Raw genomic sequence first — 19157 nt, 5'->3', positions numbered from 1 at the left:
TTGTTTTACTGATCTTCTTTAGGTTTTCTGTTTGCAAAGGGGCGTGTTAACTAAAACCAAAAAAATATATATATTCTAACGTCCCCGATGGTGAGGGAAATGCTCAGGGGTGTGGGGGGAATATGGTGTGCAACCAGCTCCCCTCCACGCCACCCAAAATGGTAATTGGGTCTGGGCCCTGAATCGGGTCTAATATGTCTGTGTCGGTTGTTCTCATTGTTCACATCCCACTGAGCAGGTTCAACTTGGACTAGGAGCTTTAATGTATATAGTAGTCGTTTTACCAAAAACGTAGCCACTATGGACCCACAGAAGTACTCTTTGAATAGATGCACATTTACTACTTTTTGGAATTCACAAACATTGGCAGTGGTAGGCTTGGAAGGGTGTGCCAGTCTCCTGTTTACAGACATACACCCAAAAGTGGAATGCTTCCAAACAGTCTAACCACTGGCACTCGCTCAGTGTAGTCCAATCCATCATGTTTCGACCACTGTTCCATTCTAGACAGATGCCAACTTTATGCAAATCAGTAGTGACCCTGCTCCTCATGGCCACTCGGAACCATGGGCCTCTCATCCATTCACACTGCGCCCCATCACTTTTTTAGTTCGGAAATCCGAGATTCACGCCCCTCGAATCTCACTGATAAAGCTACGCTCCCAGACACTACAATGGTCTTTAATACATTCTTACACGATTTAGCAATGTCTGCATCCTTGCAGATGGGAAACAGAGTAAGGTAACAAGAGCACGTGGCAGGGAGTACTGCCGGGGAGGACAGAGACGCGCAGTAGACAATAGCTGATCAGAAAGGAAGGGAGTGGGTGAGAAAGAGCATGTTATTGATGTTTCACTCAATGAGGGAATGCATAAAAATACTGACAATGTTCAATTGCTCTGTGGTGTGAGCAAACGTTCTATGTGTTGCTGCTAATGTAAAGTCATAACAAAATCACAAATAAAGATGTCTGTGAAAAGAAGGCAAGACAAGAGCATAACAGTATTGTTACAAACGATCGTGTACCCCTGCAACCCGGGCAGACCAGCGGCAGATCTGTTAACACATAGTACAAAGGGTGATGCATTTAGGTCTCAATCAGTGCTTTAAATGGGCAGGTACTGTCCGGTACTGAGTACCTGCACTTCTGTAATTTGTAGGGGAGAGTACCTGCACTTCTGAGCACGGTTCCAATACATCACAATGGATCAGTACCGGCACTTCTCAAGAGCAAACAGGTACTCTAAATAAAGAGTACCTGCACAACTATATTTCCATTTAAAGCACTAGTCTCAATCATACAAAGGTAAAGAAGAAACAAATAACTATTTAGCTCCCTACAAAATTCCACCAGTACACTTCTCTGAGGTATCTCAAGGTTAGTGGAATAGATATTAGGAGTTGCACTGAAACAAAATGTGAGGAAAGGTATTCATTCATATGCACATAACTACAATGACCATAATGCAGTGGGACATAAGAGTTTAAGATATGGAAAACTACAATTTTATTTTAACTGCGGAGAAGTAAAGGTATCTACAGAAGCCCAGAAAGAAACGATTCGTCGCTGAAGCCTAGGTAACGAGGACAGTGATACAGATTTTGTTCAAGGGCAACCACACTGTAGGCTTTTAGATTAAAATATTAATTACATCGGTTACACTACTAAATCGGCTACTACAGGACTCTAAGTGCTAACACAACTGGGCACAGTGACCTGCTGTGGTCTCAAGCAGGGCATGTATGATACCAGCAAGATGGGTTAGACACGTCACACTAGCACTGTAAACAGGCTACATTTAAATTATGCTCACTTCGAGCACTATATTCTCACCGAACAGCCAGTAATTTAATAAAGGAACTGGAGGCTCATGTTCGATTTGAAGTCCCGCCAGTTTTATTGCATCCCTTTAGTATAAGGCTGAAAGGAAATGTTATTACCCCGAATGCTGCAATAAATTTGAAAGATGTTACCATCACCATCCATTGAGCCAACGGATAGCGTTAATGCCGCCATCAAAAAAGACTTTTTAAAACAAAGACCTCTACGTTATAAAATAGTCTCCCTTTGAAACTTAAGGTCCCTTCATTTTCTGGTGTTCAGATTGGACCATTTCCTCAAGAGTTATTCCACAGCAGGGACACAGCATTTGAAATAAATATATCAGTATTGATATACGACTGAGCAAATAATGACATACGGAGACAAAAACAAAAATTTGATCTACTGCCCTGTGTCAAGATTGATACAGAAATTCCACCCACTTCTCCTGTAAAAATCGCTTGCCCATCTGGACGTCATAATAGGGTGGCAGGCGTTCTGTGTAAGCACAAGGTATGGACTCAAGGCCTGAAGCCTGGAACTGCCAAGACGTAAAATCCTACTCTCCGCTTTAGTTATATTCTGCAGGTCATGATTTGAGATGTGAAACCACATTTTAATTCAATGCACATTTTGAAGGGAACAACTTCTAAACGTTCGTGTGAATGTAGCGAATGCAGAAAGGGGGCAGAAGCATGGCGCTGGGTGATGAATGCTCCAAAGCTGTGCAGACTATGACGTCATGAGGCCCCACAGGCCCCCAGATTAGCATGCTGATGGCCTGTGTTGGGTCCTGTGGCATGGATGTGATAGCTGTAGTCACGTTTACAACTGGGTAGGGAACCGAAGGCCGCGCTTTAGAAACAAGCCACCAGCTCATTCCCAGTGCTTGGGTGATTAAACCCTGTAGGCTGGCTTTGAAAGAGGTCTTCGAGTCATCTCGGTGAATTTCACGGCACATTTTGGGATGCCTGCAGGCACGGTTGTGTACGAGATTATTTGATCCCCTGCAAGTTTTTATTTTTGTTTGTTTTAATCAACCACTAAGCAAAAACGTAAGGGGCAACAATGTGCAGTGAAAACTGTTTCGTTATTTGACCGCAAGCCTCAGGCTATGAGATGGGGATGTTTGCACGCTGATCCCGAAATGACTGCAGCGTAGCTGAACTCAGGATGCTGAAGGAGCCTGTACAAAGACTGAGGAATGCAAACAGATGCAGACTGGGTAAGGTTTATGATGGCCAATCAAATCTGAGCATGGTCACATGATTCCAATTAATGGTCAGACTAAAATAGGATCAGGTTTGTTGCCACCTCAACAATCCAATGCACTCACTAACTTGGAGGTGGTTTATTGTACAAACACAGCAGTTTCCCCACTACAAACATGTTCTACATCCTCCTACCTACTTTGGGGGTGTTCTTTCATAGACTGAAAGGTGTAAGGAAATACGTTTCAGTAAATTGTCAACACAACAATGCTCTTTATACTGAACACAGGTTCACAGAACAGATCAAATGAACAAATTGGTGCTTAGAATATTGAAAAGGGTTATGGATATGTAGATGGCAATATGGTGACATGCTATTCAAAACAGTACAAAATGACCTACAGAATGTATTTTGATATTCTTTCATAACTGTGACCACAGCAAGATGTTGCCATACTGCACAGACCTCTAATTATGATTTTCAGGTGGTGGGAATAGAGTGATCAACTATCGTAGCATCCATCATTCGCTTCCTTGATTATTTGATGAGTAATGCACTTTGAACAAAGAGGCAAAGGAAAAAATGGATCAACGACTGACAGCTGAAGTGACGGCTACAACACGTGGCTAAATAATGTGCAAAACCCCAATGAAGAATACTTCCATAGGAAGCAGGTCTTGGAAATGCACCAACACTCTACAGGGTGAAACAAAATGAGTGTTTTATTCAGTTAGCAGCAACACCCACATTCTGCAGTGCCAAATATCCCCCGGACTAGAGGTTGGTTTCAGAGGTGCTAGCGCAAAGGGTCACTGTATTCTACTGTCCAATTGGAAAGTACGGCTCAAAAACTCTGGACTACTACAGTCGCTCACGGCCCATGGTTTCTAATCACCTGCTCTAACACTTGTCTGATATTCTCAAGAATGCTGTGCAAATCTATTTTTCTTCAAAGGCAATGCATACAAAACAAGAAAAAAAGCAAAGAACACCTACATTATGGTATCTCACACCGCCAGCCTTGGGAAGAAGCCAGATAAGGGGTGGAGTCATCAAGCAGCCCTGTTGTACTTAACAGCTGCTTCACTGCTCTACATTTCACTGAGAAAGAGCAAGGAAACACACACCAGCAATAAAAAGCGAATCTGCTCCACTCAGTCTGTTGTCACAGCTGGCGACAGAGTGTGTATTGTTCTATATTCAGCAGCATCCAGTTTAGAAACTCAAGTGGGCAGGGTTACATTGCACCGCCAGGCAAATCATGTACGTGCAATTCCCTACTAATGGTCTACTCACGCTCCCTGCAGCAAAGTACTTCCTTGCTAAGGCAGACATGGCTTCCATTATTGTGATCCTCAGTACAGCTTCCCAGGCTCAGAGAAGCAAGAACAATGGTTAACCCAAACACTTGTGATAGCAGGAAACTGTACAAAGAGAGCACCGGCATTACAATTTTTCAGACAAAGAAACAGTTATAAACTATTAAATGGTGGCTGGAACAGCATGAACTGTGCTAAAATTATAAAAAATAACCTGATGAGTTTCAGACCTAACATCAAGCATTTGTAATGCTCTGATTTCTCAAGCCATTGCACTTTGCAAAGTCTTGAGAAATTATAGCAACTTCTGAAAAAACAGAAATTACATGAAGCTTAAAGGAACATGCATAAACCAATTTAGGATACCACAACTTTATCTTCCAAAGCACATAAGAACGGCAGCATTTATTGAGGCCTTCTACATAGAGGAAAATCTTCCGGTGATGTTGTGCCACCAAAAAGATGATTAAAACAACCAAATTAAAGTTCAAACATCAACTAAACTTAAAACATCAAAATCCTATAGCTTCATTAGAATATACTCCTCCACAGACTTACCAGGGGGGTGCTGGTATGAGAACTGGGGCTGCTTGGAACATCCTGCCCCGAACAATTATTTTGGTCATCACTGCTATGGGTTACAAGAATTCTAAAATGGGGTTGCCCTGTGTTCTGATCTTGTTGGATTTTAAAAGTGCAACCTTGTCCTTGAGATGCCCTTTGTGCAGAGTTGCTCCGAAACATTTCAACATGATCTCGTTTGACTCGGCGAGGATCTGCTCTTACTCCTTTCTCGGGTGGGCTGATACGTTCAATCCGTGGTTGGACCGGGTAGGAGGTACTCCTTTCCAATCGTATACGAGGATATCGGACCAGCCGGTCCCCTTTTGTGCCAGTAACGCCAAAATCAGAGTCGCTCCCTGGATTGGAAGTGCCTGTCTGAGACTGCTGTAACTGAAACACAAAGCACCTCTTCCCAGGATTTCCAGAAGAGTCTGGTAGGTGTTGCAAAGACCAACGCCTAGGTTCCGTAGGAGTATCTTCAGTGCCATCATTGCTAGTGGGCAGCAGTCTGACATGACGGATATCACCATAGAGAGGATGCTGCTGAGCAGTCACATCAGCTCTATTCAGACCTGGAGGAGTTCCATTTGCCTGCTCGCCCTCAGCAGCAGGCCCATGTTGGCCATTCGAGTGAGGTCCACCAAACATTCTATGGTGACACGAGCCGGCCCCGTTCGCCAGCCGCCCTGGGCTTCCATGAACTGTGGGTGGGGAACTGTCAGGCGTGTCATGGAGACTGCTTGTTGAGGAGCAAGTACTTCTTGCAGAGGACGTCAAGTGTTCCCTAAAGTTTGAGAACTCACATGGAAGTTCCTCCTCTGGGGACTCTGGTGGCCCACACTCCTCAGCGTAGCCGTTGGCCGCCTGGCGCTGCAGCGAGATCTGCATGGATGAGCTCCTGGTTGGACGCAGGTCAATGCTGTTGAGCAGCTGGGGGATAAACATGGACGTGCTCCTCTTCAGAGAGCCCTCTTCCTGCAGACCACCGTAGTCCGCCCCGTGCCGGGAGAAGGGGTGAGGGCCATTCCTCCTCGGTAGGGTGTGGAATGCCATGAAGAAGTCGTCGTCCGGCTCCCCGCCTAGGATGTCCGACTCCGGGTCCGTGTTGCTCCGACCAGAGCCAAAGTGAAACCGCAGCCGGTGGGCCATGATCTAACGGAGGCGAAGAGGCGGAAAAGTGAAGAAGCAGCAGCAGCAGCAGCGAGCCGGGCCCTGCCAGAAGCTAAAAATCAAAGGCATAAAGTCCAAGAAAAGGCGTCCCATCTGCCAAGCGGTTAGCGGCGCGGCGGCGATAGCGACAGATAGCAGAAATAGCCCGAGTGACAAGCGGCATTCCGGGCATGATTGGGTAAGAGCCCTCGGTGCCCCTACACACGGGGGCAGGGGGTAGGGTGGCCGCGGGCACGTGACCCGGTCCCCACCCCCCCCCCACCTACTCTCTTTCCCTGGCGCTCAGCACCTTCCCAGCTGCTCCGTTTCCATCAGCGGGCCCGCGGGAGAGGGGCGACCACTGGCTCGGCTGCGGGTCCCGCCCGGCGCCCCCTCCCGCCACCGGAGCCCGAGAGGCGCGCTGCGCCGAGGGCCCTCCCCGTGCCAAGCACCTGTCACGCCGCGGCGCAACTGCTGAGCGAGGGCGCCGCGGGAACGGCCCCCTGCTCGCTTTTTTACGGGCCCGGAGGCTGCAGCCGGCCGAACACGTCCACGCAGCGGGCACGCCGGCTCCCGAGTACGAGGCGCTGTCCGGTGCCAAGGCACGGCTGCGATAAAGGGTTAATTCAAATGCAATGCCTGCTTGTTACCGAAAGTACAGAAACATGCACCGCAGGACGGAGCATTTTTCCTCTCGCAGCTGCATATGGAAATTAAACACTGACACTTTAATAAAAAAAAACAGGAAAAAAAAAAAAAAAAAAAAACTTTCTTTTATAGGCCCACAAAACCAAGGCTCATAAAAACCGGTGAACAAAACACCCGTCGCTGCGCTCCGATTTAAACACGGTAAAGGCACAATGCCCTGCGCTGGCAGCGGCCCGGAGAGAAACCCTCTAATGCTGCCCGTGACTGCCAACACGGACAAGCACGGCTGCGCCTGCCAAGAGCCCGCAAGCACCAGGACGGATCCGTGCGAGGCACGAACAGGGCCGAAACACACACGCACACCGGGAGATAAGGGGGGGCGCTCACAGGGAGGGAAGGCCCTCTCTTTTGTGAGGTCTGCACCGGGGACCTTTTTCCCAGGCTCCCTGTAGGGCACTTTTGCCTTTTGTTTTAGACTGCCGCCCCGGACCAGTTGTCAGGATTTCCAATTAGGGATGAAACTGAGCGCGGAGATAAGTCAGCGTGCAGATTGTAGGCAGAAGTACAAAGGCGAGTGCTCCAGCGCCAACTTCCTCAAGTTTAGTTTCGACCAAAACAATGAGAGAACACGTCACCAGAACTACAGTTTGCACTAATTTCAGGCACCTCTACCTCCGCTCGAAAGGTATGCCCAAGGCTGGAAGCCGCACTGCTAAACGAAAAAGTGCCAAGCGGCAGGACAAACCGCCATTGTTCACACAGGACGCGGAGCCAAAAACTAGAAAAACAGCAGCAACAGAGCGAGGGGCCTGAGCGAGCACAGGTGCGGACAGCGTTTACTGCATTCCTCCGCTGGAAGAAGCATGTCTGCCCCGGGCGGGGAGGGTACCGCCCCTTCTGAGAGGCTGAGTAGATGCTATTCTACGGAGAGATGCAGGCACAAGTACACACAGAGTAGCTTTAACTTCGAGGCGCTGTTTCATGTTAGCGGCCTTTGAGTCTTGTATAAACGAGTTCATGTACTTCTCCGGTGCTTGGTGGAACTAATGCAGCTCCCAAGACAAGCTTAGCTGGAGCAGGTTTTGGTTGAACAAGCACCAGCGCCGTTACACTGCCCTTTTCTTGGGTCCTCCATCACAAGGACATAGCATTCCGTGCGCTTTCAGGCTACTGAAGTGCCTCCGTCACCAAGAGTATTTCTTCACGATAAGGAAGGCCGCGGCGCCCGGAATATCCTCTCCCAGAGACTATCGCCTGCTGCTATTTCTACCTCAAGGTTTCAACAGCACCGCCTTAGGAAATAGCTTACCCTCTGCCAGGTCCTTAATTGTACGCATGCCTTTCTTCGATCAGTCACCACCACCCACCTAATAACATTGTATAATACATATATTTTAGAGAAATGGAATTACTGTCTACAAATCTTGTCCAAGATCCCGGATTACCTGCGGAATTTAAAAAATAGAAACTGTGGGTCTGTGAGTGGAGGGTACGTTGGCGTGCTGAGGGTGTACAGAACGAGGGTAGAAAGCACAGAAGCTTGGCATTCAAGAAAACACACACACACACACAAGAGCTCTGAACTACAAAATCGGGGGAACGCCGATTCAATAGGTCAAATTATGACTTGTCTGAAGTTAGGTTGTACCTTCAACTAAATTCAATGCAGCCAGACCATATATACAATACAGTCCATGTTACTGTTTTCTAGGAGATTGTGCGTGAACACAAACACCACCCCCACACACACACAATATCCATAGATTTGAAGTCTCTATGTTTAATCAGAGCAAGTGAACCATTTGTCATTCACACGGCTCCTTTTGTGCAAGAGATGTGCAAGAGATGTGCCACCGAGAGAAGTTCTATAGGGAAACACGTGATACAGGGTAAACAAAGGACAACAAGGTCACTTTATAGACCATGAACGGAAGGGGTGAGACAGTAAATTATCTGCCTTAAGTAGGTGAAGGAGTTTGTCAGAAGTTCACATTCATAATACTCATGGTTGCGAAATAAAAAGCAATGTTATATAAAGGTAGGGGCTTGGTTTCAGAAGGGGGGGGAAGAGGCCCAGATACATATGCTTGAGGGCTGCAGGTTTCTCATAACAGCATAGTCTCCATTGCTTTATTGAAGAATGCAAATTTTGCAAAGGGCTCACAAGAGAAGGTCCAAGCAGTCACAACAGTTACCTGAATTCTTCCTCCTTTATCAGGGAACACTGATTGGACCCAGGCTGCTATTTCTGGAGGGTGAAAAGGTCAAGCTAATGAGTCAGATAGGACCACTGCCTTGAAAGGATTGATTAGTGCACACAACAAATTAAATGTAACTATTTGTTGAGCTGGGGCATCTTTAGGGCTGGGGTAACGTGGAAATATTTGTTTAAGCAGAATTTCATTGCTTGTTGACCTATTAGGATTTTCCAGATCTCTTTGGTGGAGTGCCAATATACACTTAATACAGCAGTCTGAGCACAGCAGTAACACAGCATTTTTTTTTATTTTTTTTTAGCTGAACCTTATTATTCAGCTGAAGTAAAAAATAAAATAAAAAAAAAGTACCTTTCTCAGCAGTATGAGCTGGATGTTGGTATTTCTGTAACAATTTAAGAATTATGGTATTTCAAAGATAGTTTGTGGTCGAACCAAGCACCCTGATTTGTAACTCTCTATAATGGCATAGGTTTGGTAAGATGAAAGACTACAGAAACTGGGCAACTGGACAAACAAATGTGTGGGGTCAGGATCCGTCACTCCCAAAAAAGCCTAGCCTCAGGAGTTCTCCACTGGTACCAGAGAGAGAGAGGCCAGAAGGTTACAGAACTTCCCCCAGATGCCCCCAAGAATAAAAACGTAATGGTTGTGGTCTTTCTTCTCCAATTACGTCAATGGAAAAATACTCTCCAACTACTCAAATCATAAACATTGTACGAAATAAAGAGAAAGAAGAAATGGAAAGAAACTGCATAAAACACAGTTTAAAGCACTGGTACTTAATCTTTGCCTGGAGAGGTCTTTCTTTATGTCTAACTGCTAATGGTGATAAAGGGCAAAACCTTTAATGCTGTATACAAACTGTACATCAATCAAGGGTAACAAAATCGAGCTGTACCTTATTTTGCTGTTCATGCAGACTACTGATTGTCCAAGGCAATAAAAACAAAAAAATATGTAGGTTGCTGGGCCCACCACATAATAATCCGGTAGAGAGATAATGGAGTGCATACAAAGCTTTAACTCACTTGAGAAATATCTCCGTTAAACCCTATGTCATCCTATTGAAAGCAGGGATACAACTGCCTGAATAAAGATTAACAGTGGGCCAATACATAGTTGGGAAAGAGGGGTGTTATTGGGTGCTGCAGAGGGGATGAATGACCTGGAGAGAAAGCTGTTATGTTGTAGTGTAGTGGTAATAGGGCTTTAAGAAGAGAATGTTAGGAGAATAGAATCTAGCGGTATCCCGGTAACGGGAAGTCAGGAGAGAGAGAGAGCATGAGGAGACAGAAGGCGGTTAGGAAGGACGGAGCTGGGTCAGGGGTTTAATACAGATTGTACTTACGAAATAAACTTTCCTTTGATGAAGAACGATATCGCGTATCATTCTGGATGAAGACATGAGAATGTAACAAAAGCCACTAAGTGACCCAGCATACGGTCTATGCACTTTGAGAAATGAGGACAAATCAGCCCACAACTGAAGCAAAAGTAGCACCTGACTACCTTTTTCCCTATTATGAGGGGTTCTTCATTTCCTGGTGCCTTCTGGTGGCAAGCAATGGACAAATCAATAGGAAAGTCATCATTGTGTCCTCACTGGAGTATTTGTCATGTGTTCTTAGCCATCTGCTAACTATACTGTTTCTTCGCATTAAGCCGCTGCCTTCAGCACAATATCATACGGCTGGCTTTATGAACACAACACACAATGGAGAGAGATTGTCTCAGGGTTTAAGGTATGAAACATGAACTAGTCGCTTATTCAAAAGTAAAGTGTCAGGCTTTGCGCTAGGTGACAAGTGGCCGCCGGTTGTAGGATATCAAGGTCTTCACAAGCTTAGGCCGGACTAGACAAGTGCTTAATGTCTGTCCATTCAAAGAGACCAGAGGTGAACTTCTGGGAATCAGTTTAGTACCTACATGAAGCCCATGTAAACAGGTAGGCACTAAGTACAACAGTAAGGTGCTAAAAACAAGTACATGTAAGAAAACAGGCCACCAATGGGCAGAACCCATCATCAATGAGCCTCATCCGACCAATAGCTGCACTTCAAGCTGTTCATCAGAGCTGTACAACTACAGCAAAGTTGTAAATATGGTTAGGAAAAGACTGAATGGGCATGGGGAGGGCAAGCGCTTCGCTCAACCAAGGGACTGGAAGAAAAGGATGTGTAAAATAAAGGTGTGGCGCTCTGCTGATACTGCCACAAAGACACACTGATGCAAAGCAGGAAAGAGACAAGCCACAGCTCTGACTAGTTAACACTCTTCTCAGGCGTCACTGAGAAGCTTGGAGTACAATTATTCGAGAATACGACATGTCTCGACGTGCTGCAAAATGTGCTGTCCACTCACCAATCTGTTTTCATCAAAAACTTCGAACAACAATCTGTGGTTGCTTGGATTAACCTGCAAGAAACACACAAGAGAACTGAGTGTCATTATGATGAGCAAATCGTTACCACAGCAACCCAACATCTTATTCAAAGAGAAACATTTCAAGCCCGCGTAGGTCATCATGTTGTAGAGCTGCTCCTGCTGTCTGAACGGCCTGCGTGCCTTTAGCTTGCAATCGGTTTGGTCTGATCAACAAGCTGAACATAAGGATGGGCAAAAGTTCCCAACGCAGCCCTCTTGAGCTGGTGGGCCTAAACACGTGATTGACAGTCAGTGGGCAGCAAAAGCCTAGTGCACCATGACAGGGCAGAAACCAGGCACACAACACAGAATACACTACCCACGTGAGTTTACGACACTCCACACCTCCTCAGATCCACTTCACATAATACAGTAGTCTAGTTTGAGGGGATCTGAGGGGCACGACATGCCCATATCTTAAATAAAACACTTACCCTACGTTTTGTGAAAAGACAACAGTCCCAGGAGCATTAAATCCAATTACGGAAATGCTTCAGCAGAGGTACAAGGCAGGCAGTCTCCTGTGCTGTGAAACTGGGGGAGTAGCATACAGCTACACAAGCTTTCTTGCCAGAGTGCCTGCTTCCCTGAAGCAAATGTAAATATGAACAATGGGTTAATCTGCAAATGTAAAGGGTGCTTGGAAGCCAACTTTAATCCAGCTGAGCTGTGAAGTGTGTGATTTTAAAGGGCAGTTATTAAAAAATTGCACTACATACAGCCTAGGTATTACTAAGTTCTATTTTTCGGGAACTCTTTTTTTTATTTTAACACATTTTGTAGCAACCCTTCATACTATGTGTAATTACAAGTTTAAAATAACGAGCTCAATGTTCATAGTGCTAACCTTCACAGACTGGGACCACATAGCACTGAACATACACAAGTCATTATTCTACCCTGCACAAACTAGGATTCAGTTCCGTGGCTTTTTTGTTGTACACACAGACTTCGCAGTATATTAACTAATAGAGGTTTCATATAGTACACAGTGGTGCATGTCCCACTGATTAACTTAACTTGCATTTATTTTCACTTAAGCTATATTTTATCTGGAGTAAGCTGAAGATGAAAGACTGAAAAAAAAAGTACAGAATATTTTGGTTTTTATTTGCCACGCCTTTGACCCCGCCCCCACTGCATGTGATGTCACAGTTCCCATACTTTTTTAATGCACTTCTGAGGCGATTTTTTGAGTCTGCTATGGAGGGTGATTATCTTTTTTTTTTTTTTTAATAATGTACATTCTGTGTCGCTCACGCGTATGTGCCACATTGAAGCAGTTGCTTTGCATACCTGTCCATTTAAAAAAAGATGCAGTGGGGAGTAAAAGAAAAGTCCCAAATGTCTATAATATAAGGCCTGAGACAACCACTGCCCATGACTAAAGCTGCTGACTGCAGAGATCCTTGCTTGGTTTCCTTTCGGGGATTCCAGACGCTTGCTTACGCTATCAGGGTGAGAGGGCAGCGCAGTGGGTTTTGTGGATGTGGAACAGAGGACTGCAGGTGCGTCTGATTTGTCCCACTGGAAATGATGGTTTATTTCGATACAGAGCAGGCGCACAGTGGCTGCTTTCTTTCGGGCAGATAGTGACAGGGCCCAACTCAGGAGGGAAGCTTTAGCTTTGTTGCTGCGTGGCGCAGAGGCGGGCTGGGCTGTAGGGTTGCCACCTGACCGGTTTTCTAAAAGCACCACCGTTTTTTTGATGTCCAGCTGGTACAAAAATAAGAAAAATAACCTAAGGCCGGTATTTTTAGCCCTCATCTGTACAAATTTCAACCAGTAAATATAAGCAGAAAGCACCTTTAAATGTGTTCTAGAGCCGCGTTAATGATCCCTGACTATTAATTAAACAAAGGCAGAGAAGTCAATTTACCAATTAATACATACCATTTTGATTAAAGTCCAATTTAGTATCCCATCCGGGACTTACAGACTCTTAAAACAACTGTAAATGGCCGGTATTTTTCTCTTGTAAAGGTGGCAACCCTAGCTGGGGGGTGGAGTGAGAGTCCCACCCAAGCCACCAGCCCCACCTTCTAATAAACCTTGTACGTCTGCATGTCATCATCCTACCCACCACCACACAGCTGACTAAAATCGAAACCGCCGTCACCTTCAGTGCTCACACACCCTCCTAAACATCTGCCAGCGTTTACCAGCGATGGATTAAAGGTGGTGCCTACAGACAGAGGACTCCAGCTATTCATGAAGGATGTGACAGCAGCAAGAGAGTGTGTCTGTCCTCACTCCATCACTCCATCACTGGCAATCAGCCCCTCCAAATGGCAAAGAATAAACACACCTCATACTACTAAAACAAGCCCCGCTGATTGCTCTGCCTGAACAAAGAAAGGAAGATTCCTCTTTGCACACCACCTTAATTGCCAGGCACCTTTGAGGACAAGTGTGCACACATTTTCAAGTCCTGACAATTCTCTTCAATAAGATGTGAATGAAGATATGCACAATGGGCAATATTTTCCCTATCACAAAGAAATGAGCATCTACCTATTCACAACTTGCCTTGCTGTGAAACACTGAAACTCAATGATTACTGTCTAAATTAAAACATGATATCAGGAAATGGACAGCCCTCAATTTATCACTATTGGGCAAGGACACAAGTCATCAAGATGCATACGGCACCCCGGATCAACTACATTTTTGTAATGTTAACTCTATGCATACCTAAAGAAAAGTTTTTGGAACTAACTCACGATAAAACAGTTTGTGTTTGGAGAGGGAATGAGGGTGGGGGATTAGGCTGAAAATGGACAAGCTCTATGCCAATACAGACATCGGTGGTCTACGGCTGGATATCGTTCTAATTAGCCCCGGTCCGTCTTTAATTCCTGACACCTTTGATAAGCATAGATGGGTTCAGAAAGAAAACAGAATGCTAAAGGGTATGGGAGATCTTCTTACCCTCTACTTGAAAGAAAATCACATAGTTATGAAGGCCCACCCAGTCCTACGAGCCCCTTCTTAAACATGGTGAAAAGCACATCATCTCTTAAAGACTAAAAGTACATCCTCACTGGCGATCCTTTGTGGGAAAAGAGCCAATTCCGCACTGAGGGCCGTGAACCAGGCTAGGAGGCATGGTGACGGGATATCAGCTGTTGAGGGATGGCAAGTGCTGACATCTGCTGAAACACATCCACCTTTACTGTTCATAGGACCCATGCCTGGATATATAGGCAACTCTCACATTGTCTGTCTATAGGTCTAGGTCCGGCACCAGCAATACTTGCGATCTCACCTCCTAAACTGCCTGAAAGTAGGAAGGATGTATAAAGGAACAGTATCGGGGTTGTACAACATACCCATAGATGGAGTTTTTTTTTTACAACCAACAATGTTACAAGTTAGAGGATGATGGTCCAACAGACAATCGAAGGAGTACAATGATGAGGAATGCCCTGAATTATTTCTTAACCATGAGAAACATTTGTGGGAAGCCACAGTAAAGTCAGGATACTACACAGATGGCAATATCTCTCCCCACTCAATGCTGGAGATGTGATTACCCACATAGTGTCATAGTCCACATAGTCTGGTAATGTTATTAGTTGATATCATCCTGCGACGATATCTAGAGAGACATGAAAAACAACTCTGGCCTGCAGGGAGCCTGACCAGGGCCGGCTGTATTATTACAAGGCACAGTACCATTTTCAGTGTTCACCCCACAATCAGGTCAGTAGATGGTTTGCCACGACCATGGCTGTTGCACAGCTGGCCACGCTTTACCATTAAAATCTATGCAAATTCCCACTGTTGAAATCTGGCTCTGTGAAATGCACCAAGTGGCAAAGTACAAGCAAATAATTTACAACTTAAATGCTAGCATGCCTGTCTTTTACAGGGCCTGTGGTGGATTCTCCCAGGCATCACAGTGTCGAGAGGCACGGGATCTGAAGTGCATAAGAAATTATACATTAAGTTTATGGCGACGCCCATAGGAAGAAACTGGAATGAGCCCGTGATGAATTTCATGCAACTGCTAGACACAGGCTGCGGCCAGCATGTTTTCCGCTATTTTTTACCTTTCTACTTACAGTGTAGCTCGGGAGGTATATACAAATGATTGCTATGTCACTTTTATTATGTTAATAGGTTGTTTTGTAGGGACCCGGGTGGAGGTCGGACAAGCATCATTATCTAAGTCTGGATCAGAGACTTACTTTATTTGTATTGATTTCTTAAGTGCGTTATCTGAGTGACAAGGAAATAGCTTATTTGAAACTTAATGTAACACTGTGTACTGGCATATACCAATAAGAGGGTGGTCTGCTGGTTACACCCAGTTTACTAACATGATGTGTTCAATTTCTATTGAAAGGCAGTACGGGAAGAGCATGAATACAAAGTCAACTGTAGGCATGTCCTATTTCCCACTGGTCAGTACATTCCATGGCTCCCTTTCCCTGGTGGACACAGCTCCCAGCACAATGATGGACACAATCTAGGACAATAACGCGGTCTTATTCTCTTGAAAGAACAGAAAAATACATGGAAATAGAATTACCATCGTCTGTGGGCTGAACAAAATATGTCAAATGCAGCGGTATGGTGGGGCATTTTTGTGCCTCAGACTTTTCAATTTATGGCACAATGGGTATGTTGTGTAGCACCAAAGTGTGTATATTGTGCCACATTATCTTAGACACTCTACTGCAGAGTGGTGGGCATATGGTGTGGCACGAAGAGCTACATTAGATTTCTATGTTTCAGAATTAGACAGACATCAGTACCTCTACTGGAGTTCAATCATGGTGGCATTTCTATTAATTCACATTCTAATTCAGAAGTCTATAATTTCTCAAGCCTCCACCATTCCTTGACAACACTGGCGATGCGCCCATCAGTTTTTAGGGTCGAGCTTGCGTCGCATGCGCTTGCGAGACGCTTTAGGAGTCAGAAAAGGGATCTGAGCCCCGTTCACGTCATGTCAGTTATCTTTCATTGGTTCATGGGCTTGCCTGTTAAAATCTGCTTTCTTTCATTAGTGGAAGGCACGCATACGTCATGCCTTTTTCCGGTGGTTAGCCCTCCTCGAGCGCAGCGACCAAGTACTGAAACCATGCAAGGCTCGCTGTTTCCCATCTGGTTTGTGGACTACTTTTTATTCTTTGTTCGCAGCACAATCCCGCTTGGCAGAAGTTGAGCGCTTTGCATAACATCAACAATGTTACATAGTTAATTGCACTTTTGCCGGTTACGTAGATAATTGCACTTTTGCTGATAGGTTTCATTACGAGTGAACTGTAGCAGCGCGATCGTGCAGTTTTTTTTATTTCAATGTAGAAAGAAAAATACGGTTGGAAGTTTACAACTGCTAATAGCTGTAACTCTGAGAAATGCTAGTGCATTGCAAATGCTTGTTTACATATGTAACAAAGGAAGCAAGGTTAACACCCGCCATCAGCTATGCCTTGCACCTTCTAAATACAATTATATTTCACCTTCACAAGTACAGCAAGTGCAATGCACCCTAAAACACAAAATGCTAATAGGGTGGTGCATGACAGCATTTTTCTTATTTAGGTGACTTTTCTCTGAAAAACAACAACAAAAATCTTGTTGTTGCCCAGTCTCTTGCCTGCGGTATCACTTCCGGTGCCTACAGAGAACACGCAGCGCAAGAGTTTTTTTAAGCTTTCTGCATTTGTGTGTCTGTGGGTGGTGCAGTGTAAAGAGATACTTATGAAGCTGTTAATGATCATGTGCTGTATTAAATTAAAGATAGGTTAGGTACACGTAGACTAAACACTGTACCCTCTTTTCGCTTGTTTCCACAAGATAACACTATTTTAGCCTTACATGCTTAATGGTGTAAAGCGTAATTATCAGACCGCGTTATTAACCGATGGCTTGGTATAGGAGTGTACATCTAACACTGGGATTTAAGGTACGACTGCCATCAGGCGACGCTGCCCGCTCCTGTCGGCTCTACTTTCCCTGGACCCTATGTTACGGTTTGTCAGGGTTCTTTACAACAGCTGTGGAATCGCTTTTAGGTCCCAAGTTCCCTTTGCACAAATCCTTGTACAAGTTGGAAAAGCACAAACGTGTTCGCCTTCAAAAGCTACTCCTCTGCAATATTCCACCACGTGACTTAAAAAAAACAACTTTCAGGCTCAGTTTCCTTGGCATGCTCCACATGCTTGAATGCAGCAGGTTATGTGAGATGGAACTCGGTCTGTAGTTCTAAAAATGTTTCATGCTTCCTCCAAGAAAGTAAGTACCCCAGTCTAACCTAGGCCGTGACCTTCCAAGTATACAGGGCATCCCTCCGCAGTCATGTAGTAAAGGGAGAATGTTAACTTGTCAGACTCACTCCTCTTCCCAGTGAATGGTACAAACTCAGTAGTGGTGGAGGTAATCCGAGAACAATACAAATGCGTGTGTCCCACTCCCTTGGGAACCCAGGGCATCCCTATTGTGGACGATCGGACAAGTTGTGGTCCATAAAGCTACAGCTTTCTCCATCTCCTCCTCCACCATAAACCAGTGCTGCTTTGCTTGATAATAACACTGAATATTGTGGCCTTTCAGAGTACCCTCCAAACATCTTAGTATATACCGTGCTTCATGCCAAGCCCAACATTGTCCTCTTTCCTGTCCACAGTATGAATTGCACAGCTCCTGGATTTTATGACTGTTCTCCTTCACCGCTTGCAAGGAAGTGAACTCAAATGTAAAGAAGATTTTGAGCAGCACTGCCATTATATTCGCCACTATCCCCACCACCCAAGAAATCATACGGGCCAGCCAGCTTTGAAGGGTTGTCTTAGCTGCTCTGGACAGCATGATAACATTTATCTTCATTGCCTCCTGTCGATACTGACTAGTTACATTGGATCACTTAGAGGGTGTTGCTCTTCAGGCCCTCCAATATCGGAGGTCAGTGCCATGGCCCCTGACGTTCCACTGTCTGATATCAATCAAGCTCCTTCAGAAGCGTGGCACTGGAGGGAACAGGGTCCAGAGGCATCTGGATGTCATCTGCACACATAGTAACTCTCGCTCCAGTTTCACTCGCCTGATGAGCAAGTCAAGTTGTGCTAGTGATTGCAACAACAAAGTGAAAGGCAGTGGAGTCATCGGGTAATCCATCTTCCTGCCCGACAAGATCACCTCTGCCTGACAATTGTAACTGTCACGAACACTTGCTGATGTAGCCCTGCATCTACCAGGCCACCAAAGGCTAGATGTGAGAATAGCTCTCTTGTCAGTTCTTGCTCTTCTTTCTCCTCTCTGATTGGCTTGTAGGTCTCAAGGTTGCTTCATGTCCATTGTGCATCTTTCTCTCATCCAACAGATGTCTCCTTCAACTGCTAAGGCTCTTATCTGTTGGATTAGGCATTTGAGTGGCTGTCCTTCCTCTTTTCTGCTCACACCAACCTCCTTCAGACCAAAAACCTTAAACACCTTGGTAAGGGAATAAGGTGTGTCCTGCTTTCCATTCCAAGTGAAAAGGACACAGAAAGGGTAACCACATCTGCAGAGTGCCGCCTCCTTCCTCTGGACACTTTAACAGGTCTGAAACCTTTTTTTCCCAATAAAGGGGGTGAGATCCGCACTTGGGACCCACTGTATTATTTGTCACCCCTTACCTTGCTCACGTTTTTATATCTTTGAAGAAATGCAACATTATTAGGATGTCCTTGAAAGCTTTTACTCCATTAGTTGTCAACAGACACCTTATGTAACCCTAGCCAGTCTGATTAGTAGGGTTTCAATTAAGTCTTGGATGTATATTTTGAAATCTGTGTCCCTGGTCCTTC

The 19157-nt window shown here is 45.1% G+C and overlaps 1 protein-coding gene across 8 annotated transcripts in view; it reads right to left on the bottom strand.

Annotated features, from left to right (window-relative positions):
• NEDD4L (NEDD4 like E3 ubiquitin protein ligase) overlaps positions 1 to 19157 on the bottom strand; it is a 945521-nt gene that overhangs the window by 510027 nt on the left and 416337 nt on the right. For 4 of the 8 annotated variants that reach the window (XM_069220149.1, XM_069220140.1, XM_069220132.1 and 1 more), the window contains exon 5: positions 11296 to 11349. In XM_069220149.1, the coding sequence (XP_069076250.1) occupies positions 11296 to 11349 (54 nt within the window). Of the gene's footprint in view, positions 1 to 4912; positions 6696 to 11295; positions 11350 to 19157 lie in introns of those variants that run through there. The other 4 variants (XM_069220092.1, XM_069220101.1, XM_069220112.1 and 1 more) reach the window with 3 other exon arrangements.

The sequence above is a fragment of the Pleurodeles waltl genome, chromosome 1_1 (genome assembly GCF_031143425.1).
Source record: "Pleurodeles waltl isolate 20211129_DDA chromosome 1_1, aPleWal1.hap1.20221129, whole genome shotgun sequence".
Classification (NCBI taxonomy): domain Eukaryota; kingdom Metazoa; phylum Chordata; class Amphibia; order Caudata; family Salamandridae; genus Pleurodeles; species Pleurodeles waltl.
The sequence above is the reverse complement of the archived record's forward strand: the minus strand, read 5'-3'. Positions and strand labels throughout refer to the sequence as shown.